This window comes from Rhinatrema bivittatum, chromosome 11 (assembly GCF_901001135.1).
Source record: "Rhinatrema bivittatum chromosome 11, aRhiBiv1.1, whole genome shotgun sequence".
NCBI classification, from domain to species: Eukaryota; Metazoa; Chordata; class Amphibia; order Gymnophiona; family Rhinatrematidae; genus Rhinatrema; species Rhinatrema bivittatum.
Genome location: NC_042625.1, coordinates 1,631,606 through 1,644,931, shown reverse-complemented (window position 1 = coordinate 1,644,931; position 13,326 = coordinate 1,631,606). Strand labels below are relative to the sequence as shown.

At 44.7% G+C, this 13,326-nt stretch overlaps 1 protein-coding gene across 2 annotated transcripts in view; it reads left to right on the top strand.

Annotated features, from left to right (window-relative positions):
* Positions 1-13,326, top strand: part of NIPSNAP1 (nipsnap homolog 1) — a 153,063-nt gene that overhangs the window by 55,429 nt on the left and 84,308 nt on the right. For both annotated transcript variants that reach the window (XM_029619796.1, XM_029619795.1), the window contains exon 3: positions 5,303-5,348. In XM_029619796.1, coding sequence (XP_029475656.1) covers positions 5,303-5,348 — 46 coding nt within the window. The remainder of the gene's footprint in view (positions 1-5,302; positions 5,349-13,326) is intronic.

Here is a 13,326-nt window from a genome sequence, read left to right as displayed (position 1 = left end):
CCTGCTCCTTCCAAACACTAAAAATCTTGAAAATGAACAAGATCTCTTCTCCAATCAACCCTCCCTCTTCTTCTAAGGAACTCTCAACACAAAAAAAACACTCTTCTTCGAAACTTCTACACAATGTAAAAAAGCCAACCTCCATCAAAAACAACACGCATATCCAACTCTCAAGCTATATGCTTCTCTCATTCATACTAATCAATACTTGCTCAATAATTTAAAAAATCCCTCTATTCCATGACCTACTCAACGACTGCAAACCAGATTTCATTGCAATCACGGAAACCTGGCTAAAAAACACAGATTCCGTCCTAATAAACCAACTATCCAACCAGAACTACAACATCTCTTCAATTCCCAGAAAAAATAAAAAAGGAGGTGGCCTAATGCTTACATCTAAAAAAAAAACCTTCAGCTAAAACTTCGTCCATCTACCATTCCTCCACCTTTTGAAATTGCTATATATGACTCACCAAAACTTCAGATGTGCATCGTCTACTCTCCACCAGGAGCACGTGAGAAAAACTGCTCACCTCTAATTGAATTTCTAATAAATAACATCTCCCTCAACAAACCCATCATCTTACTTGGCGACTTCAATATACACTTCAACTTACCCTCCCAATCTAAAACCTGCCAAACGATCATTGATGCACTATCAGCTCTAAATCTTAAACAAATAATCCAATCTCCAACTCACAAAGCAGGCCACACAATTGACCTCATCTTTATCAATACTGAAATTTGGAAATCTTTCTCTACTCACACTAAAGAAATACCTTGGTCTGACCATCACCTAATCCAAGCTGAACTACTCGCCAACCTCAACCTAAAAACGCCTCAAAGCACCCCAAAAGTAATATCTTACCGTCCTCCATTTAACACAGATCTCCTACAAAAAACTCTTCAATCAGAACTAATAAACATCAACCTATCTAACACCGATAATGCTATCTTATCATGGCTAAATATCACAAAAAAAGTAACAGACAACATTAATCCCACCATTACAAAATATAAACAACAGTCCAAACACAACAACCAGTGGTACAATGAAAATATCAGAACTGCCAAACGTCTACTCAGAAAAAAAGAAAGAGAATGGTGGAAAAACAAAAACCCTACCACACTAAATAACTATCGGAACAATCTTACTCAATACAAAAATATCATCAACAATGCAAAAAAGAATTTCTTCTCCAATAAACTCTCCAAATTTCATCATAACCCCAGAATGCTATTCACAATAGTTCAAAAACTTACCAAAACCACCCAAGACTCTACTTGCACCAAACATGGAAGTGATGACTTTGCGGACTTCTTCAACAACAAAATAGCTCATCTCATCCAATCCAACATAACCAACAACAACCAGAACATCAAACTCAACAGCATGATATCTTCATCCTGGTCAAACTTTGACTTCTCCTCCGCTCTTGAAAATAAAACTATAATAAACAAAATGAACCCAGCCAACCATCCATTGGACACCATCCCAATAACCTCCCTCAAAACAATTGAACCAACCATTTCTAAAACCATCACCAAAATCATCAACTTATCATTGACTGAAGGCTACTACCCCAAATGCCTCAAATCTGCTATCATCGAACCAATCCTCAAAAAGAACAACCTAGATCCAGAAATCCTCACCAACTACCGCCCTATATCAAACCTTTCATTCCTGGCCAAAACCCTTGAAAAAGTTGTACACACTCAACTAGATGATTATCTGGAGACAAACAACATCCTACATCCATCCCAATATGGATTTAGAAAAAACCTAAATACAGAATCTCTCCTCATCTCCCTAAATGACATTATCATCAGAGGCTTTGACAAAGGTGAAAAATACCTACTCATACTCCTTGACCTCTCAGCCGCTTTCGACACAGTAAACCACAATATACTGTTAGAACGACTGTCAAACATTGGCCTTTCTGGTACTACATTACAATGGTTCTCATCCTACCTCTCTGATCGTTCATACCAAGTAGAGATCAACAACACCCCATCAAAAATGATTGACCTCAAAACTGGAGTTCCACAAGGTTCAGCCTTATCCGCTACCCTCTTCAACATATACCTCCTACCCATCTGCCAACTACTAAAAGATCATGGAATCTCACATTTCCTCTACGCTGATGACATTCAGCTTCTAATTCCCATACAAAACTCAATTGAAGATGCATACAAAAAAACATCAGATCTACTTATCTCAATCAAGCACTTACTAAACTCCCTGAAACTCATAATCAACTTCGACAAAACTGAAATCATACTCATGGTTAAAAAACCCAATCCAACTCCGCCACCCCTGACAATCCTAGATAAACAAATGACAACGATAATCCCTACCACCCATACCAGGAACCTTGGAGTTACCATCGATGCTGAACTCTCTTTCAAACCCCACATTGTAAATAAAACGAAAGAAGGATACCACAAGCTACTAACCCTAAGACACATAAAGCCATTTCTCAACCCTTCTGACTTCAGAACCGTCCTCCAACTGCTTATTTTCTCCACCTTCGATTACTGCAACTCATTACTTATTGGAATCCCTTCATCATCCCTCAAACCACTCCAAATACTGCAGAACTCAGCTGCCAGAATCCTTACCGGAAAAAAAAGAAACGAACACATTACACCCATTTTGACCTCTCTTCACTGGCTTCCTATTTCTGCACGAATTACCTACAAATCTATGACCATCATTCATAAAATCTTAAATGATGATCTTCATGGACTAAAAGGCTTAAACATAACCCCCCAAAACCCACAAAGAAACCTACGCTCCAACAACACAGGATTCCTAAACATCCCCACCTTAAGAGACGCTCATCTTTCAACTACACGAGAGAGCATTTTCCATTGCTTCCCCCAAAACTTGGAACACCCTACCCAAAGAACTGAGGACCCAGCACATCCAAAAAACATTTAAAAAAGACCTAAAAACATTTTTATTCCGCAAACTCTATTCTAACTATCTGACATCTGATCATCCCAGCACTCAACAGAACTTGCAAGCATAATCCTCCTCCTTCATGCTCTCCTGATGTACCCTCCTTTTCTTCCCCTCCCTGCTCACTCACTTGATCCGTTAAGTTCTCTGAAAATGTTCTCCGCAATATTCTGTTATTCAACTACTAAGAAAAATATGTTGATTGTTCACAAAACCCTACTGTTCCCAACTACTATGTTAACTCCATTTGATTGTAAGATAATTGCATATGTTGGATGATAATTGCAGATTTGTAAACCGTTATGATGGCTCTACCAAATAACAGTATATAAAACCCTACAAATAAATAATGCAAGTAAAGGATCTTTTTGGTTCATTTTCGGGACTGAGGATTAATTATGGAAAATCTGAAGTTTTATCTCTGGATCTGACATTGTGTGATTATATGGAGGGGTTTGTTTCCACTCAGGTGGTGCACAGATATTATGGACAAATTACTACTTACCTGATAATTTTGTTTCCTTAGTGTAGACCAATGGACTCAGGACAAGTGGGTAATGCACCTCTGCCAGCAGATGGAGACAGAACAAGCTGACATCACAGTATATATACACCCCTGCAGTAACATCAGCCCTCTAGTATTCTCTTGAAAAGCATTGCATTGCTGGGTCTCTTCGATGTGTTCAAGCTCGGCAGAGGCCAGGGTCCTGTATCTCCAGTTGTCCGCCCATGCTAGGGGCACTCCTCGCCTGTCTCGGCACATTCCCGGAGCTCCTCTGCAGTTGCATCGTGGCCCAAGGGTACACAATCTCCCAGAAATGGGATCGCCTCCAATGTTCCTGTAACAGATGAATAATAATGGTGTTAGGGGTCACCCTTGTCTGGTACCTCTACCAATAGTGAACCCTAGATAAACACCCATTAAATTTGTGATGTTGGATTAGTATATAGTAATTGACCCCAACTCAGGAAGGAAGCACCAAGACCAAATTTACGATCACTCTACCTGGTCAAATGCTTTTCTGTCATCTAGGCTGACCAGCATAGCTTCTTTCAACTCTTGACTAGCTAACTGTAGTGCAAGTACTGCTTTAAATAGATTGGACAATGCATAGCACCCTTAGTTATATCTTCAGGTCAAACAGGATTTATCAATCTGTTTTACTCCAGTCTGCTAGCCAAAATAGATGCCAATATTTTTACATCTTGGTTCAGGAGAGAAATGAGTTGATAGGACTCAGATAGTAGGGGTTCTTACCTGGTTTAGGAAGCAGGACCACCCTAGCCAAAGCTTGGCCAGGCTAAAAATGTCCCACCTCCCGAGCTCTCAACAACATGTTTTTAAGCAGTTGAATTATTTGATCCTCTCATAATTTGTAAAACTCTGGCCAAAACTGTCACGTCCAGGAGCCTTTCCCACCCTCAATGACTTGATAACATAGCGTTCTTCACTATCTAGCAGACCGATACAGAAAGAAACGCGGGAGAGCGAGCGAGCGCCCGCTCTCCCGGCGCACGCACAGGCCAGTGTCTTGTGCACGCGATACAGTAAATAAAATTATTCAAATTAGGGCCCGCGGTAAAAGGAGGTGCTAGGGACACTAAGCGCGTCCCTGGCGCCTCCTTTTTGACAGGAGCGGCGGCTGTCAGCGGGCTGCTTTTAAATTTTTTTATTTTTAATTATTTTTTACTTTTGGGACTTCCGACTTAATATCACCATGATATTAAGTCGGAGGGTGTACAGAAAAGCAGTTTTTATTGTTTTTCTGTACACTTTCCCGGTGCTGAGAGAAATTAACGCCTACCTTTGGGTAGGCGCTAATTAGTGAATGTAAAATGTGCGGCTTGGTTGCACATTTTACTTTGTGAATCGCGCGGGAATATCTAATAGGGCCATCAACATGCATTTGCATGTTGCGGGCGCTATTAGTTTCGGGGGGGGGGGGGGGTTTGGACGCGCGTTTACAACGCGCTATTACCCCTTACTGAATAAGGGGTAAAGCTAGCGTGTTGAAAACGCGCGTCCAACTGCGGGTTAACTGTATCGGCCTGTTAAATTGGAATCTATGGCTAATTTATGTTCATCCGATTGAGAGATTACTATAGGTGAGAAAAAATGTTGCTGTTCATTAAAATGTGAAAACGTTTTTAAACTGTTACAGTATGGGGAAAGCTGGGGGTAGGTTTACTGCTTGACTGAGTTTGGTAACTCACTACATGCTCTGCATTAAGTAGAGCTGCCATTTTTGTACCCTAAGACCTAGGCTACTGGAATTGTGAGACTAGGTGTCAGTTGCTTCCATTGTGATCCATTTTCTGTGTTTCCTCTTTCAGTTCACAATGTGAAACCCGAATGCCTGGATGCTTACAACAATCTGACGTGAGTCTCTTTTCACATTCTTTGCATGGTAGGAGCATACCTGGGCTGCTTGCAAGCAGGATGTTGCAGTCTGATACTGCAAGCGAAGTAGTGGACCCTTGGGCCGGCCTACCTCGAGTGATAGGGTAGGCCGGGAGGCGGAACCAGAGGCTCAAGGTGTTCACCCGGGAACCAGGAACCCCCCAGGAGGAGCCAGTAGGGTTCTGGCTCCTTGGGACTTGGGCAATAGAGAGAGTCCAGTGACAGGGATGGGAGCAAGGAAGTCCAAAGGTACTTGGGAGGCAGGAGACCGGATACTGAGGCAGGCAGAGGATAGTAACAGAGTCTCTGTGGCCAGCGGGAACAGGAGCAGGCGTAGCCTGAAACAAAGTCTGTGACGAGCCGGAGCTGGTGCAAGCTGTAACCTGGAACGGGTTCCGTAGCAAGCAGGAACTGGAGCAAGCTGAAGACTGAAGCAGGACCAGAGACGAGCCGAGATCAGTGGCAGGCAGCAGGCTGGGCAAACAGGAACAGGCCAAGATCAGGGCAGGCGGCAGGCAAAGCGTAGTCAGGAACAAACCAGGGTCAGAGGCAGGCAGCAGGCAGAGCGTAGTCAGGAACAAACCAGGGTCAGAGGCAGGCAGCAGGCAAAGCGTAGTCAAGGCAATCCAAGGTCAGCGACAGGAACACAGTGAACACGATGCGCAACTCAGAACTACAAGGCAGTAGTGAACCTCGTTGCAAGGCGATGAGACGGCGTCTGGGCGCTGGTTATATCGCCCTGGGTGCGTGACGTCATGATTGCAGGCGGGGCTCGACTTCCGGGTGCTGGACGTACAAAGTGAGCGCACTCGCGCGAGGCCACGGTGAACCAGGCAGGAAATGGCGGACACCACGTGGAGCCATCGGCGTCTTGGGATCCTGGGGTCGCGGAGCGCAGCGTCTCCAACCGCGAAGGTAGGCACTGGTCAGGCACAAGGGAGAGGAAGCGGTGCAGACCGCAACACAGGAGCTGGTGCTCTTGACCTGGGCATCAGAGACCCAGTATTCAGGCCCTGGGAGGATCTGTCCAACCCCCACCTTGCATAGAACAAGTCAGGATCAGTATGAGAGACCTTTCAAATGTATTGCTTCAGGCTGCTTACTACCCCCTTTTCCCTCCACTATGGTTATAAATAACATTCTAATGTGGAAAGTAATAATGAAGCACTACCAGCAAACCTCAGTTGCTTAAAAGAAGCTATGTTGGATAGCTGCTGACTAAATAGCTTGCTTGAATAGGAAAACCATGATATTATCACTGTGTGACAGTTTGCAAGGTATCGCAGCCTGCAGAGAGGAGAAGTATTAGGGCTATTGGATCTACAATATAAAAATTCAAAGTCTGATTTTCCTCCAAAGGGTTTCCTCATTCTTTAAAAGGAGAAGAAAGGTTTACCATCATTTTAAAAGAGGTAAATTATTTTTAAATGATAGACATTGTTACAGAAGGGGGGCCTTAGGAGACCTTTGTGATCTGTTATGTGCCCGCAGGCTTTGGCTAGATGTAGCAAGAGATGCCATGAGCAACTGCTGCACGAGAATAGGAAATGTGTGCCCTTGGACCTCGGTGAACCCAGAGAGGAGCTCTGGGGAAACACCGAGGCTGGTGAGACAAATCTGTGTCTAGGTCGAGACCAAGCCCAGGCCCCTGCCGACCTGCATACCTCAGTGAGACCAACCACCCTTGATTGGTCTCTGAGTGGTCCTTCGACTACTCCAAGCCCTTTCGGACCTGCCGCTGGGAACGGCAATGGCAGCAGGCCAGACAGGAGACAAGGATGCACGAAGGCTCTGGAACATTAAGACTGAGACAGGAGACTTGGGGCATGCAGACTCAGACGAGAAGCTTGAGCATGAAGACTCAGGATCAAGGTTTAGGAACAAATACTGGATTGAGGCTGCCACGCAGCGCGCCCTACACAGCCCACCGTCACGGGCGGACTCAATGGGCTGGTCACGGACCACTCTTGAGAGCGAAGTGGACTCCAGACGAATTTGTGGTAATTGAAGCCAGAACATGGCGAAGATTCAGTAGAAACCTGTACCAAGACGTGCCCTACACAGCCGCCCATGGCTGGTCACGGACCATGCTGGAATGGCACAGGTTCAGTCAGAGACTTAGGCATGAACGGAGCAGCCACCAGAACATCCGAGGGCCGAGATGAATTCCAGGATAAGGGAGCAAGACGAGACTTGGCTTCGAGCATAGGGTAGGGGGGCAAGTCGAGACTTGGCTTTAGGCATGAAACATGGGACCAAGACGAGATTTGGCTTCAAGTGAAGATGACCCTCCGGAGACTAGTGCTGCGAAACGAGAAGGCAGGCCCATGCCACGAGGTGACGAGACACGACGTGACACAACAGAGAAGGTAGCGATGAGGAACCAAGGGTCCAGGAAGCAGAAGCGGAGACGAAGCATCAGGAAGACCACGAGACATCAGGAAGACAAGGGAGAATCCAGAAGAGACCAGGAACATGAAGAACAATGAGGGATCCCATGAAGAAAAGGAAATACCAGCAGGAGTGAAGGCAAGAAGTCCTTGAGACGAACTAACTCCTTGCAAAGTCAACTAAGCACTGGAAGCTGGGCCCTAATATAGGGCTGAAGATCAGGAGGTGCCCTGGGAGGAGTCCAGGTGGGGTCCATGGCATTTCCGGCCATGGCCCTTTAAAGCAGTGCAGGAGGCGCGGTCCGCGCCTTAGGAAGCAGGAAACAGGAAATGCAGCACCATGGTCAGCGGCCCTGCACAGATGCTGATGATGGAGGAGCAGGGCTGGGCCGAGGAGCAGACCCCGATGTCAGCAGTGGCTCCTGCCGCTGCAGGAAGAATGGAGGGTGGCTCCAGCCGCCAGGAAAGCCCAGGGTCCACGGCCTCCGGGCCGCGAAGCTGAAGATTTATTTATTTATTTATTTATTTATTTAAAGTTTTTTTATACCGATTTTCCGCGAGAAGGTCCCGGTAACAGCGGCTCCTTGTCGCGCTGAAGGACGCCGAAGTCTGTGGCTCCCTGCCGCGGTGAAGAGAGACTGACTGCGGCTCTGTGCCGCGATGGTAAGTACAGTGTCATAACAGACATGGTTTGTTCTCTGGACCCTCGTATCTTCAGCAGCCAGAGCAGTGTGTGTTCCAGCTAGTGTCTGTGTCAGGATTGAGCTCTGTGTATTATGGCAGCGGTTTCTCAACCTGGTGTTCTTAGAGGCCTGTAGGCGGGAGGTGGCGAGTAAGCTGGTAGGTTGCTGCTGCTGCTATACGACAATCAATTCCAAACTGCGCTGATGTGCTTCATGCTAGGCCCCAAACTCGTAGAAGGTGTGAGTAGCTTGGTGTCTCAAACTTTTTTTTTTTTTAGCCAGTGTTGTGACAGAGCAGGTCAGAAGATGCCCCCAGTCCTAAGGAAAGCTGAAGCCCCTGCTGCACAGGATGAAGCCTGTGAGGTAGAGCAAGTGACAGAGTGGGCCAGAAGAAGCTTGCAGTGCTCACTTCAGTCAGTACAGTGCATTCTGTTGCTGGTTCTGCTCCATGGGCTTCTTTCAGGAGGAGCATGGGGAACACCTGAGGCTAGTTTGCTTTTTAAACCTTCTTATCGCTCACAGCCATATCAGAAATAGGAAGCCCAAGACATAAATACAGAGAGAAAATGAGTCTACATTTTTCAACAGGCACAGAACAGATTAGAAAGAAAAGTAGTAAATTCTCAGGGAGAAAAAGTAGGCGATGGCTCAAGAATCTTGAGGAGAAAACAGAAGGTAAGAAAAAGGATGACAGGGGACTGAAGGTATTGCTGGCTGTGTGTCAGATTTTAGAGCCTCTCATTTTTCCCTAAAATGGGAAAGTTAGTGCAAGTTAAACACAGACTATTGCTTCCACTTTCTAAATGGAACAGAGAATGCCACAATAGCAGTTATGAAGTTTCCTAAATATAAGCTGTGATAAATGCACAGCTTTCAAAAAGGAAACTTTGATAAAATGAGAAAAATTGTAAGAAAAAAACTGAAAGGAGCAGCTACAAAAGTAAAAAATGTGCAAGAAGCGTGGTCATTGTTAAAAAATACCATTCTAGAAGCACAGTCCAGATGTATTGTATTCCACACATTAAGAAAGGTGGAAAGAAGGCAAAACGATTACCAGCATGGTTAAAAGGGGAGGTGAAAAGCTATTTTAGCCAAAAGATCTTCATTCAAAAATTGGAAGAAGGATCCAACAGAAGAAAATAGGATAATACATAAACGTTGGCAAGTTAAATGTAAGCCATTGATAAGACAGGCTAAGAGAGAATTTGAAAAGAAGTTGGCCATAGAAGCAAAAACTCACAGTAAAAACTTTTAAAAATATATCCGAAGCCAGAAAGCCTGTGAGAGAATCAGTTGGACCGTTAGATGATCGAGGGGTTAAAGGGGCACTTAGAGAAGATAAGGCCATTGCGGAAAGATTAAATTATTTCTTTGCTTCGGTGTTTACTGAAGAGGATGTTGGGGAGGTACCCGTACTGGAGAAGGTTTTCATGGGCAATGATTCAGATGGACTGAATCAAATCACGGTGAACCTAGAAGATGTGGTGGACCTGATTGACAAACTGAAGAGTAGTAAATCACCTGGACTGGATGGTATACACCACAGAGTTCTGAAGGAACTAAAAAATGAAATTTCAGACCTATTAGTTAAAATTTGTAACCTATCATTAAAATCATCCATTGTACCTGAAGAGTGGAGGATAGCAAATGTAACCCCAATATTTAAAAAGGGCTCCAGGGGCGATCCAGGAAACTACAGACCAGTTAGCCTGACTTCAGTGCCAGGAAAAATAGTGGAAAGTGTTCTAAACATCAAAATCACAGAACATATAGAAAGACATGGTTTAATGGAACAAAGTCAGCATGGCTGTACCCAAGGCAAGTCTTGCCTCACAAATCTGCTTCACTTTTTTGAAGGAGTTAATAAACATGTGGATAAAGGTGAACTGGTAGATGTAGTATACTTGGATTTTCAGAAGGTGTTTGACAAAGTTCCTCATGAGAGGCTTCTAGGAAAAGTAAAAAGTCATGGAATAGGTGGTGATGTCCTTTTGTGGATTGCAAACTGGCTAAAAGACAGGAAACAGAGAGTAGGATTAAATGGACAATTTTCTCAGTGGAAGAGAGTGGGCAGTGGAGTGCCTCAGGGATCTGTATTGGGACCCTTACTGTTCAATATATTTATAAATGATCTGGAAAGAAATACGACGAGTGAGGTAATCAAATTTGCAGATGATACAAAATTGTTCAGAGTAGTTAAATTACAAGCAGATTGTTCTGCTTCGCAATGCAAATAAATCAGAATGTGGACCCTTAGTCCAGAGGGTACTCACCAAGGCAGCCGCTCGGTGGATTCTTCTCTAGAAGGGGGAGTATCGAAGGTTAAGCAACTCAAGTCCAAATCCAACCAGAGGTCGAGGCAGGCGGCAGGCAAGAGCGGGTCCAGGTTCAAGCAATGGTCAAGGCAGGCGGCAGGCAAGGCAGGTCCAGGTCCAAACAGTGGTCAAGGCAGGCAAGGGCAGGTCCAGGTCCAAACAGTGGTCAAGGCAGGCGGTAGGCAAGGCAGGTCCAGGTTCAAACAGTGGTCAAGGCAGGCGGCAGGCAAGGCAAGTCCAGGTCCAAACAGGGTCGATACAGGCAGCACAGAGAAGTACAAAAGCAACCACTCTGGAACCTTGTTGCAAAGGCACTGCAGAGTCCCAGGGAGAGGTTTAAATCTCCCTGGGTGATGACCTCATCTTCCGGGGCCGACCCACCCCTCGCGTCCCGGCCCCTTTAAGAGGTGGGACCTCCAGCAATCTCCCCGAGGCGGCCATCTTGACGCCGGAGAACTCGCGTTGCCGGGCAAGGCTCGTTTGCCGTGCCGAAGAAGAAACGTGCCCCGCCGCGTCGAGAGAGGTAGGGGGTCCTGGCCGAGGGTTTTCCCCGGCCAGGGGCGCAACACAGATTGTGATAAATTGCAGGAAGACCTTGTAAGACTGGAAAATTGGGCATCAAAATGGCAGATGAAATTTAATGTGGATAAATGAAAGTGATGCATATAGGGAAAAATAACCCATGCTATAGTTACACAATGTTAGGTTCCATATTAGGTGCTACAACCCAAGAAAGAGATCTAGGCGTCATAGTGGATAACACATTGAAATCGTCGGTTCAGTGTGCTGCGGCAGTCAAAAAAGCAAACAGAATGTTGGGAATTATTAGAAAGGGAATGGTGAATAAAACGGAAAATGTCATAATGCCTCCATAACGCTCCATGGTGAGACCGCACCTTGAATACTGTGTACAATTCTGGCCGCCGCATCTCAAAAAAGATATAATTGCGATGGAGAAGGTACAGAGAAGGGCTACCAAAATGATAAGGGGAATGGAACAGCTCCCGTATGAGGAAAGACTAAAGAGGTTAGGACTTTTCAGCTTGGAGAAGAGACGGCTGAGGGGGGAATATGATAGAGGTGTTTAAAATCATGAGAGGTCTAGAACGGGTAGATGTGAATCAGTTATGTACTCTTTCTGATAATAGAAAGACTAGGGGGCACTCCATGAAGTTAGCATATGGCACATTTAAAACTAATCAGAGAAAGTTCTTTTTTACTCAACGCACAATTAAACTCTGGAATTTGTTGCCAGAGGATGTGGTTAGTACAGGAGCTAAATAACAGGAAATATGTACAGTAAAATATGGTGATAACAGCATTGCTTTATCAGAGTGGGTTACAGGAAGTGCTATCAGGCAAGAATAAAACCAGAGAATTTACCAAGCGAGAAAGCTGAGAGAGGAAAAGGAGTCAACTAAGGAGGATAGGAAGTGTAGAGAGAAAGGGGGGGTTACAGGTGAGGTTAATTCAAGTGTATGCCTGTTTAAAGAGCCAGGTCTTGAGGTTCTGTTTCAATTTCCTAGGGCACATTTCCTGGCGTAGGCATCTTGTTCCAAAGAGCAGGCCCTGCTATGGAGAGCGAGCGTTCTCTGGTGGATACAAGTTTAGTGAGTTTAGGCGAGGGTGTTTGTAGCTTTGCCTGATGTTGAGTTCTGGTGGGTCTTTCAGGTGTGCGAAATAGGAACTGCTCTTTGAACCAATGCATGTTTTGGTTGTGTAGGGATTTATGTATGATGGAGAGAGACTTATATATTATCCTGGAGGTGATTGGCAGCCAAATTTTAATGATAGTTACAATTTGTAACCTATCATTAAAATCATCCATTGTACCTGAAGACTGGAGGGTGGCCAATGTAACCCCAATATTTAAAAAAGGCTTCAGGAGCGATCCGAGTAACTATAGACCAGTGAGCCTGACTTCAGTGCCGGGAAAAATAGTGGAAACTATTCTCAAGATCAAAATCGTAGAGCATATAGAAAGACATGGTTTAATGGAACACAGTCAACATGGATTTACCCAAGGGAAGTCTTGCCAAAAAATCTGCTTCATTTTTTTGAAGGGGTTAATAAACATGTGGATAAAGGTGAACCAGTAGATGTAGTGTATTTGGATTTTCAGAAGGCATTTGACAAAGTCCCTCATGAGAGGTTTCTACGAAAACTGAAAAGTCATGGGATAGGAGGCGATGTCCTTTCGTGGATTACAAACTGGTTAAAAGACAGGAAACAGAGAGTAGGATTAAATGGTCAATTTTCTCAGTGGAAAAGGGTAAACAGTGGAGTGCCTCAGGGATCTGTACTTGGACTCGTGCTTTTCAATATATGTATAAATTATCTGGAAAGGAGTACGACGAGTAAGGTTATAAAATTTGCGGATGATACAAAGCAGATGATACAAGCAGACTGTGATACTTTACAGGAGGATCTTGCAAGACTGGGCATCCAAATAGCAGATGAAATTTAATGTGGACAAGTGCAAGGTGTTGCATATAGGGAAAAATAACCCTTGCTGTAGTTACACGATGTTAGGTTCCCTATTAGGAGCTACCACCCAGGAAAAAGATCT